Source organism: Chinchilla lanigera, unplaced genomic scaffold (genome assembly GCF_000276665.1).
Source record: "Chinchilla lanigera isolate Chin_1 unplaced genomic scaffold, ChiLan1.0 scaffold00094, whole genome shotgun sequence".
NCBI classification, from domain to species: domain Eukaryota; kingdom Metazoa; phylum Chordata; class Mammalia; order Rodentia; family Chinchillidae; genus Chinchilla; species Chinchilla lanigera.
In genome coordinates, this window is record NW_004955495.1 from 7236346 (window position 1) to 7247623 (window position 11278).

The 11278-nt window shown below is 62.0% G+C and overlaps 1 protein-coding gene across 1 annotated transcript; it reads left to right on the forward strand.

Annotated features, from left to right (window-relative positions):
- The first annotated feature begins 281 nt into the window (after positions 1–281).
- Positions 282–6754, forward strand: C2cd4c (C2 calcium-dependent domain containing 4C). The gene is made up of 2 exons (XM_005406041.1): positions 282–3564; positions 4096–6754. The coding sequence occupies exons 1-2, from the start codon at positions 3155–3157 to the stop codon at positions 5360–5362; spliced, it is 1677 nt and encodes a 558-aa protein (XP_005406098.1). The 5' UTR covers positions 282–3154; the 3' UTR covers positions 5363–6754.
- Positions 6755–11278: the final 4524 nt, after the last annotated feature.

Below are 11278 nucleotides of genomic sequence, written 5' to 3' on the forward strand. Positions count from 1 at the left end.
TTCAGATCCTGCTAAAGGCACCCCCACTTCTCCTTGAGACACCAGTTTGCCTCCCAAATGCTGTGTCCCCTCTCAGATCCCAGTGTTGCTGGCAGCGCTGGCTTCTCAAGCTGCCCCAACTCTAGCTGGGTGTGGGGTGCACTCCTGTCATCCCAGCACTAGACAGGAGGATCTCTATGAGTTTGAGACCAGCCCAAACTACATAGTGAGACCCTGTCTCAGAAACAAAACAAGGGCTGGGGATATAGCTCAGTGGCACAAGCGCCTGCCTGGCAAGCGCAAAGTCCTGAGTTTGACCCCTGGTACCACACACACACACACAAAGGAACAAAACAAAAAATGACCCCACTCACCCTGAGTGTGACTTGCTGTCTCAGCCACCTGCCTCTCCTGTCCTCTGTGACACCCTGACTCTCTTAGAGGCCCCCGCTTCTCCCTGGTGCTCAGCTTTCTTCTCAAGCACCCCAGCTTTGTGCTTTAGCTACTTCTGAGACTTTGTCTCCCGGGGGGACCTCTCTTCTCCCCACAGAGAAGGGCTGGGCCACTTGGAGGGAGAGGTGGCCCAGGTCTAGACCTGGGGGAGGCGCTGTGCTTCCTCTCCTCTCAGAGCGTGGAGGAAAAGCCACTGTACTCTGCCCTGGACTAGTGCAGCCTTCAAAGGCAGAGCCAGAGGGGACTCTGACACCATGTCTTACTTCAGAGACGTGGGGACGAGAGCCACCAAGTCACCCACTGTGAACTCACACACGCGTCATCGTCTGTCCACCCACCCAGCAGTCTGACTGCCCATCATCACCCATCCACCACCGTCCATCCACTGCCTATCCGCCCATCTAGCTGCTACTCATTCTGTTGTACTCCCATCCGTCCATCCGTCTGTCCATCTGTCCATCCATCCTTCCTTCCTTCCCTCCTTCCCTTCACTATTTCATACACCCATGTACCCATCATCACCACCCATCCTCCATCTTACACACACACACACCATCCTCTTACCACCCTGTACCACCCCTGGTCCGAGCCCTCTCACTACCAGGACCTCTGGTGGGCAACAGACCTGAGACAGACCTGCCCCCGTGGTGTTCACAGCTGACACTGATCAGATCACCACTAGGTGTGTAATGACAACTGTGCAAAGGAAAGGGCCCTGGAACTCAGAGATCCTAGGACATCTGGAGGGTTTCCTTATGGAATGACATGGGGCTGTGATGGGAGGTCGATGACATGCGCAAAGGCCCTGTGGTGTGTGGAGCCTGGCACATTCAGGGAACGGAAGGGTGGCAGGTGTGGGCACAGGGGTGGCCACGGTTGGAGGTGAGGCTTGGTGCCAGGGAGTTGCTTGGTCTAAGCATGGGGTGGGGGGGATGAGAGCTTACTCCCAAAGGGAAGAGATTCGCAGGTGAGAAGGACAGTGTTGATTGGGGAGGATGGGGCCAGGAGACGGTGCTCTGGTCCAACTGAGGGAGTGCAGGGTGTCAGGTCGTGGATGTGTGTGAGAAGAGGGGTGCATTTCACTTCATTCATTCACTCATTCATTCATTCATACATGGTCCTGGGCCCTGAGGCCCAGGTTCCACAGCCCCTGCCCTGCTCCTTTTGAAGCCCTTGCCCACTGGGCCCTGTGCTAAGAGCAGCTCAGGGGCCCCTGAGCCCCTGCCCATGGGGATAGGAGCCCCTGTACTGTGGGAAGCTGCAGAGAGGACAGCTGTTCTCAGCAGCTCAATGCAGGCCCAAGCGAGGGCCCATGATGCAGGAGCCCAGCGAGCCTCCCCATGGCCACCTTCCCCCAGTTCTGAGGGACAGAGGTGGCACACAGGTGGTTTGCTTTCTGAGCTGCCTGTGCCTCCTAGAGCCTGTGCTAGGACTGCTGGGGCCACCGTGGGGGAGGGCCAACCTAATGGCCCTGCCCGGGGGACCAGGGCCGATGCCACCTGCACACAGGACATCACAGTGCCAGCCACCAGCCACGGTGCTGCCTGATGTCTGATCCGTGGAGGGCTGCATGGGCGTCCTGGAGGTGCCCGCTGCGTGGTGGCAGCAGAAGGCTGTGTTGCCCTGGGAGGCTCCTGTTTGCCGACTGTTGCGCAGAGCACGTAGATGGAGAAAGCTGGGCCCCAGGGTGGGGCCGCGTGGCCGGCAGGGCGGGTGTTGGTCCCAGGGCCCCCACATGCGGTGGGGTGTGGGGCCGGGGGGAGGTGCAGGCTGAGCTGGGTGTGGGTCAGGGCTCTGGGGTATCCAACTGCCACCTTTTGCTTACTGGCAGCAGTGTCTACCACATCTCCCTCAAAGGCATGCTGTGGACTCTAGACACCTGGGGAACCGTGAGCCCTGGGTTTGTCATTCTCACACGGATATAGGCTGAGAGGTTTGGACACTTGTGTGAAGTTACACAGCAGGCGTTGCGGGCATGGGACTCCAGCCCTGGCTGAGCAGCTCCAGGTTAGTGTCTGGAGTTGCTCTACATACACTGAGCTCCGCGCTACTCCCCAGCTGGTGCCCAGGCCCTGGTGCCCAGGCCTGGCATCACAAGACCTGGCCCTGCCCCCTGCCCAGCCTGGCTGTTTGCCTGTACAATGGAGGAAGCCCCAGGGCGCCTCCTGCAGGGCAAAGCTCCACTCTAGGGTACCTGTGTCCAGGGGGCTTGGCCTGGCCTGGGCACACTGCAAGAAGAGGCCACCATGACCCTTCCCCCAGTGACTCTGGGCCCTAAAGGGACAGGGACACCAGCCAACCACAGCGCTGGGCTGGAGGCAGTGAGGAAGTGACGTGCCTCCCAGACAGACCATCAGCGCAAACGCCTCTCCAGGGCATCTGATTGAGTTTACCTCGATTTCCCCATCTGGACCACAGCCCTCTCTGGCTCATCTACCTTCCTGCCCCGGGCCGACCTGACATCCCAGCGCTCTCCACCCAGGCCCTGTCTTTGCTTGGGCCTCAACGTGACATGGGGACACCCCTGGGACATCGGAGGCTCTCAGCAAAACTTCAATAAATGGCCAGGTGCCTGTGTTGTCGCAGTAGCTCCTCATGTACCACACTGGACAGCCAAGCGACTCCCTTGGTTCCAGGAGAGAAACTGAGGCTAGGAGGGTGAGGCTGGCTGGGCAGATCACCTGGGCAACCGGCAGGGCCCGTGTTGGTTCTGTGCCTGTGAATGGTGTGGGGATTCCTCTCTCTCTGCTGCACACCTACATCTTGGACCTCGGCGCTCTTGGAGGGTGTTGGGGGACAGGGACCAGGTTTTGGGGTTATCTTTACCCCTGGAGGAGCAGCTCGCCCGCATCTACAGAAAATGACAGCGCGGGACATGCTGGGTGGCCTAAGATCAGAGAGGGGAGGGTGGTCAGGACACCTCAGGGAACAGCAGGGCTGGGGTCCCAGAGGGCACAGATGCCAGCAGCCCCCCGGCCGGGTTCCGGAGGCCCAACCCGGGTCCTGCGTGGACGCCCGGCTCCGGCCCCGCCCCACTCGGCGCGGTGGGCGGGGCCTGGCTGCTGCGCTGGCCGCTCGCAGGCGCTGGGAGCCGCCGGGCCTGCGCGAGCCCAAGGTCTGGAGCCGAGGCAGGTGAGCCGGGCCGGGACCCCACTGCGGGCGGCGGGTCGGCTCAGGTCGGGTCAGGGGCGCCGGGACACCCCGCTGTGCTTGCGGAGGCCCTGGTCACGCTCCTCCCCCACCCGCGCCTGGGAGAAGCCACAGGTGGGCGGGCGCGGGGGGCGGGGCCGGGACACCTGCGCCCCTGGGCGCTGTGCGCGCAACCCCGTAGGAATCGGGGGTCCCCCACCCGGGAGATGAGAGAGGGGCGCGCCCGGGGTTTTGCGCCCCGAGGGCCCACGCCTCCTCACCCCGTTGCCCGGCTCTTTCTCCAATTCTGCCTCCGTCTCTGCGTGCGCCTCTGCCCCCATCTCCGAGCCCATCTCTGCCCCTGCTGAGAAGTTAGTCCAGGCCCTCCGGGAAGGGGAAGCGCCCCACCCGTGTTCTGGGTCGCAGCCCCGCAGGACACCTCCAGGGTGACCCTCCTCAAACCCACTAACTAGGCCTTAGCATGCAGACCCTGGGGACAGGGGCCCACCCTGACCCCTCCCGCTTCTTTTCTAGACGCTGTTCCTCATCTGGTCTCTCACCCTCCACCCCCATGAAGAAAACCAACATGTGGTTCTTGGACCGGCTCCGCGGGTCTGGGGAGAACGGCACTCGGGCTGCGGGGGGCGAGGCAGGGGACAAGGCTGCCAAGGGGCCCCTATACAGCAACGTGCTGACCCCCGACAAGATCCCGGACTTCTTCATCCCCCCTAAGCTGCCCTCGGGCCCCGCGGAGGCTGAGGGGCCGGCTGAGCTGGGGCCGTCCCCGTCTGAGCAGAACCTGGCTGCGTCCCCCCGCCGCAGCCCCCGCAGCCCCCGGCTGCCCACCAAGCTGGCCGCGGAGAGCAGGAGCCTGCTGAAGGCAGCCACGCGACACGTCATCCAGATCGAGAGCGCCGAGGACTGGCCAGCGGAGGAGGCGTCCCTGCCCTCGGTGCCCAAGGCCCAGACGTCCTATGGCTTCGCCACACTGGCCGAGAGCCCCCACACGCGGCGCAAGGAGTCCCTGTTCCACAGTGAGCACGGGGCCCTGGCCCAGGTGGGCTCCCCGGGCGCAGGGCGCCGGCGCGCAGGGGCCAAGGCAAACGGGGGGGATGGGGGCCCCAAAGAGGCTGGAGGGGGCTTGATGAGCCCCGGCCGCTACTTCAGCGGCGGGGAGAGTGACACGGCTTCCTCAGCAGAGTCCTCCCCGTTTGGGTCCCCTCTGCTGTCGCGCTCAGTGTCCCTGCTCAAAGGTTTTGCGCAGGATGGCCAGGCCAAGGTGAGCCAGCTCAAGCACTCTGTGGGCCGCCACGGCTCCCTGTCGGCCGACGACACCACGCCGGACACCAGCCCCGGTGTCCGCCGTCGCCTGACCCGCCGGCCCACCCCAGAACCGGGCCCCGAGTCCGGCCCGGCGGCCCGAGGGGAGCACACGGTGCGCGTGGGGCCCCGGGGCAGCGTGCGGCTGCTGGCCGAGTACGAGGCGGCCCAGGCCCGGCTGCGCGTGCGCCTGCTGGTGGCCGAGGGTCTGTACGAGCGGCCCTGGGATGCCCGAAGCATCAACTGCTGTGTGGGCCTGTGTCTGGTGCCTGGCAAGCTTCAGAAGCAGCGCAGCACCATCATCAAGAATAGCCGCCACCCGGTCTTCAACGAGGACTTCTTCTTCGACGGCCTGGGCCCCGCCAGCGTGCGCAAGCTCTCCCTCCGCATCAAGGTGGTGAACAAGGGCAGCAGCCTGAAGCGGGACACGCTGCTCGGGGAGAAGGAGCTGCCCCTCACCTCGCTGCTGCCCTTCCTGTGAGGCTGCCGGCTTCTTCCCAGGAGGCACAGGGGGCGCCCGGTCTTCTGCACACTGGCCGGGGCAGATGGGTTGCTGGGGGCCTGGGGCTGGGTGAGGAAATGGGCTTCAGCTGCGTGGGGCTCAGCCCCATGCCGCCTGCGGCTGACCCTGGGGTCCTGGGTGTGAACAGAATGTTCCTTTTCATGGAAAGACGGTTTTGGAGGGGGAGGAAGAGGAGGATAGGCTGCAGGGAAGAGGTGGGTGCCTTGGCAGGGCTGACCGTCCCCTGAGGTCCCCCAACGCTCCTCTGCCTTGCCTATCTACAGAGCTGGGGACGGAGGTTCTCGGAGCCCAAGAATGCGGGAGGCTGAGGCAGGAGGGACCTAGAGGCTAGTCTCAAGTCCTTTGTGGCACAGTGTCACCCACCCCCGGCCGCCCTGCTGCCACCCTGCCCTGCCCAGGTGCCTCAAGAGCTGGTGACACCACACGGCACCTCCCTTCCTCAGGCCCTGGGCAGCCCTGACCTCCAGGCTCAGAGGCGAGGGGCTCAGGGGCACCCGTGACATCCAGGCCCAGCTCTTGATGGAGGAGAATGTATGGCTGCCAGGCTGGAGTCAGGAGCGTGGGGAGATGGGGAGAGGGCTGAGCGCTGGCTGGCGCTCATCAGGGGCCACCTCGATGGGAGGGGCTTGTGCCGCCCTGGAGGGGGCCTGTTCCCTCCCAGCCAGCGCCCGGCTTGGTCTTTACAGGACCTGCTCCACGTGCGTGGGGCTTGGTTACAGAGACCTGGTGGGATCACCCTGGGCCAGGCCAGGCCTGGTTCTGGTTCTGGCTTTTCAAGGGGCCAGGCAGCTGACTGGGTTTTGCTGTTGGTTACGTGAGTCCTCGAATGATTTCCGTGCTTTTTTCACAAACTCTGCAAGTCACAGGAGGGCAGGTTGGCCGCTGGGGAGGGCCGCCCCGTGGGACGCGTCCCCCTCCTTGGCTGTCCCCCCTTTCGCTGGGTCTCTTCTTCCCAAGCTGATGTCTGCATCCCACCAGGGCGGGGTGCGGAGCTGACTCCCCAGGCCTGGAGGGAGCCTGCGATTCCTGCTGTGCCCCTGTGAGTGGCCCTGTGCCCGGTGGTGGCTGGGCCCAGGCCCCTGTCTGTGCCTGCCCCGTCCCCTCTGGAACCTGGGGCGCAGACTGCAGGCCCTGCATGGAGCTGGATGCTTGGAGCTCGTGGCTACCACCCTTCTCTGGTGGGGACCCCCACTCCCTATTTTCCCCAGGATGGGGTTCCCCATTTTATATATCTGTGCACTGTTTGATATCTTTGTGTTTGAAGTTGACTGTGGTGAATCTTTCAGACACCGCCCTCCAATGTGTTTGTTTATAAATGCTGTTTTTAGTGCAATAAAGGTGTTTCTGGGATGCGGGGGTGGAGGTCTGCTTGCTTTGCTGTGTAATCACTGGAGAAGAGTTTTACCCTGAATTCCTGAAGCGGGGCAGAAGCCTGAGGGTAGGAAGTCCCTACTCACCCTCCAGGCTCAGCAGGTCGGGTGCCCAGAATGGTCATCAGTGCCCTCCTCACAGTGCTGTGGATACCCCAAGAAGCACAGGACACCCAGACGAGCTATCCTGCCCAGATCCTGCAGCCGGACCCAGATGTACCCTGCCAGCGTCTCTGCTCCACGCCAAGGCACGTGGCCCCTCCTCCAGGAAGCTTTTTGGGCCTCCCCTGGGGAAAGGCCTTTGCCCTTTGCCCTTTTACCACACCAGCCCCTAGGGTCTGGGTCATTCTGGCCCCTGGCATCCCAGCTCCAGGAAGTGCAGTGTGACAGGGTCCCGATTCCTCTGTGACCCCAGGCTGGGCTCTCTCTCCCCTCTGACCCCATGCCTTAGGGGTCTGTCACCCCGTGCCTCCCTCTGCGTGCGTTCTCGTGGCCGTGAGGTGCGTGTGCGCAGGTGTGTGCCTCACGCATAACCGTGTTTCGCATGCGTCGTGTGCCTGTGTGACAGGTTGTGCCGGTGTTGGGGACCGTAGCCACCTCATACCTGCGGGCCCTCCAAAGGCTGTCCTGTGAGAGTCCCACCCCGCTCCTGTCTGTTGCTAGGCCTTTGGGTCCGGCCCTTCCCTCCTCTTGGGCACTCCCAAAGGAACACCTCTGCTACCTGCACCCTTAGTGTCCCTGGGGCGTGACTTTGTGTGAAGCAGGGGGTGGAGGTGGTGCCAGCACTGCCTCATGCCACAGTCTTGCTGTCATCCCGAGCATCCTGAGGCTCCCCAGCTCGGGACCCTCGAGTCAACACAGGAAGAAGGTGCAGGGAGCAGCAGAGCCTAGAGATGAGGCAGAGCCAGGCTTGGCACCTGGACCCAGCTGTGCCTGAAATCCACAATTGCGCACTGCCCACTGTTTAGCAGGCCAATCAAGTGCCTTGTTTGCTCAAGCCAGCTTATTACCTTTTCATCAACAGCCAAAGGATACCGAGGCAGTGAGTGACAGGCACCAGAAAACAGTTCTGTGGAAGTGGGCAGAATCTGAACTGGAGAGGAGGGGGCTGTTGGGACAGCTGCAGGGGCAAAATGAGGGTGTCCTGTGATCCTGCCCTGACTTATGCTCCTGGTCTGAGACCTCCCATAGCTCCCTATGCCCCGCCCAAGGCCCCACTTTTGCTTGTTCAAAGCTCCTCTTGCAGCCCTGCTCCAGGGGCCCAGCCTGGGGTCAGAGAGGAATCGGGACCCTGTCACACTGAACTTCCTGGAGATGGGATGCCAGGGGCCAGAATGACCCGGACCCTAGGGGCTGGTGTGGTAAAAGGGCACAAGGCAAGCGATGCCCTTGTTCCTTTCCTCACTGTGACAGCTAGGGAACAGTGCGAGGGGTGCAAGTCCCAGTTTCCAAGTGGCGGTGTGGCCTCGGGCTCTGTGTGCCTGGAGCCGGGAGGGTCTGCCGGGGGAGCTTACCCCACAGGCTTGTTGGCCTGTGGACCGGGGCAGGCGCAGGGCAGGGATGACGATTAATGTAATCACATCAGGGCAGAAATCACAGGCTTTGAACACCTGCTCTTCAGCCTGGCCTGACCTTGCTTCTCTCCCCTCCCTCTGGCAGGGTCCCCGCCCCCAGCGAGGGGCTCACTGCTGCCTTTGTTTTCTCAGTCACTCTAGGGTGAGAGGCACCCCAGCCGCTAGGCTGCGAGGAGAAAAATGACTTCAGTAAAACAGAGAAGCCGGGTGCACGCTATCATCCTGGCACTTGGGAGGCTGAGGCAGGAGAATCACAGGGAGTTAAAGGCCAGCTTGGGCTGCATAGCAAGACTTTGTCTCAAAAATAAATAAATAAATTAAGTGGAGTGAGGGGTGTGTGCAGGTCCCAGTTTTGCAGCCCATGAGCACCCCCTGGCCCATGGCCCTCAGTTTACCCTCCTATACAGTGGGGATATCACTTGCTCCTCTCCCTCGGATCTGTTAAGAAAGCTCCTTCTCAAACCTCTGCCAGGTAGGTGGTGACCTGCTGAGTCTTTGCCACAAGCCTCTTGACCTTATTCACAGATGAGGAAACTGAGGTACAGGATGGCAGAGTAACCTGTCCAGAACCACCGGCTGGCAGGTGGCAGGGCCTAGACTCACACTGCACTCCCTGAAAGGAGCCGGACGCCCGCCTGCGGGCCTCTCCCACCACACGTGCTGACGCTTGGCTGCAGGGCTGCCCGTGTGCTGCGCGGCGTGGGCAGCTGCCCCCTGGCGGCCCAGTTCACACCCCAGCGTGCGGTGCTCTTCCCCTGGCTCAGCTTCCCTTGAGCACCCGCACGCCCCTGGGGCTGGTGTGGGCCCGAGGGGCTGATCCTGCACCACATGGAGCCTGTGGCGGGTCGCAGGGCCTTGCCGGGAGGGCTGTGGGCTCGTGATGCTGGAAGGACACCGCCCTTGTTCTTTTCCAAGTTCTTGATGACTTTTCCTCGCCTGAGCGATGTGAGGGCTGGCTCTATGCGAAAGCACTCAGTGTATGTTGGCTGCATGCAGTAGGCACTTGGTGTGTGTCATCCGGCTGCAGAGCCTCCCGCTGGCTCAGTCAGGGTGCCAGGGGGGTGACCTTCCTGTCCCATTGTTCTTCTGGCACCTGGCTCTTCCCGGGGACATGGGGTCCCCTGCCTCACACTCAGGCTGCGAGAGCAATAGGAGGGGGCAGGACGGCGCTGGTGACCGCCAGGGCAGGGCTGAAAGGACAGTGGCCGCTGGGCACACACTCTTGGCTGTCTCTCCGCTCCCATGTGGAGTCGCTGCTGGGCTGTGGGGATGCCCAGGTGTCCCGGATCCTTGCCCTGTCTGACGCCTGGATACCACTGGCAGGGTGGGAGGCGCTCACTGCTGCTGGGCTCCCGCCCAACCAGAATCCTCGCCCAGGAAGTGGCTGCTTCAGCAAGGAAACTCTGGAGAGGCTTCCTGGAGGAGGAGGTCAAGGCGGAAGGGAAGGATGCGGCAGCCTTGGTCTGGAACACGGAGTGTGTTCTTTATTCTGGGGGCAACAGGTGTGATGAGTAGTTTATTTGGGAGTTAAATTTTTAAAAATTATTTTTTCTTTTTCTTTCTTTCTTTCTTTCTTTCTTTCTTTCTTTCTTTTTTTTTTTTGTTATAAGATCTTGCTATGTAGCTCAGGCTGGCCTTGAGCTCACTATGTAGCCCAGGCTGGCCTCAAACTCACAGCGATCCTCCTGTCTCAGCCTCCCGAGTGCTGGGATTAGAGGTGTGTGCCACCGTGTCCAGTTTGTCAAATGTGTTTTTTTTTTTGGAGGACTGTGTCAAGGGTGTGTGGGGCACATGGAGCCCGGCAGGGTCCGACTGGGTCTGATATGGAGGTGGCAGAGGTGGCAGGTGCACTGTAAAGATGTGGCTGTCACGTCTCCCTGGGCATGCGGGGTGCCAACTCCTCTGTGCAGCCGCGCTCTGAGTGCCACCTGCAAACACAGCTGTGTCTTCCAAACCTGTCCCGAGGGGCAGAGGGCACGGTGGCACCAAGGTGGACAACCCTTAGTCTAGTGACAAAGCTGGACACTGGCCACCTACTTAGGAGAAGCTGGCGGGCAGGCAGGATGTCTCCAGGGCCCCTGGAGGGGCCGGGGCACTGACTTTGTCAGAGGTTCACCCCAGTCGGTGGCCTTCACCGGGCCTGGAAGAGTCAGGTGCCTAGAATAGATAAAATATGATTCCAAGGGAGCAACAAAATGACAAGCACATTTAGGAAAGAGCAAAGAATTGAGTGGTTGTTTCTCAGAGGAGATGTGCCAATGGCCAGCGGGCCCACGCAAACAAGCCGCATACCACTCCTCATTAGGGAAACGCAGATCAGAACTCAGATCACACCTCACACCCACGGCGGTCTACAGCCAGGAGAATGGGAGGTGGTGGGCGGCGGCGAGGCTGTGAGATGGGGACGGGCACACGCCGCGGTGGGAACGTGACGTGAGGCCGCCAGAGTGGAAAACAGCCCGGTGACTCCTCAAGAGGACTTCTCGGATCGTCCTGCCACCCTGTCACCCGGCAATCCTGCTCCTGGGAATCCCAAAAAGGGCACAGAGCCATCGCTCAAGGAAACATGCGGACAGTGGTGTTTCCTACAGCAGCCAGCAGCAGAGTGTGGCCCGTTCACACACCAGGGCAGGGCTTGGGCAGGACAGGGCTCGGCTGCGACTCGCCACGGCGGGGAGGGACCGTGGGGACGCCGCGCTCAGTGAGAGACGCCAGACGCAGAGCACGCACAGCGTGGGCTCCACGGACCGGAAACGCCCAGGCAGGTGATCCCAGAGACAGGAAGTGGACTCGGGGTCCTGGGGCTGCGGGGGACGGGTGAGGCTCCCGGGCACAAGGTTTCTTTGGGGTGAGGAACGTCACAACAGGGACGGTGGCAGGAGCCGTTGAAGAGGGCACCACGTCACTGGCCTGCCATCAGCTGCTTGGGG

What these genes read in the sequence shown, in the direction of transcription:
- C2cd4c (XM_005406041.1), top strand. Translation starts at nt 3,155, where the DNA reads ATGGTGTGGGGATTCCTCTCTCTCTGCTGCACACCTACATCTTGGACC. An exon ending in AAGGTCTGGAGCCGAGGCAG is followed by an intron (nt 3,565 to 4,095) that starts GTGAGCCGGGCC and finishes CTTCTTTTCTAG; the next exon opens with ACGCTGTTCCTCATCTGGTC.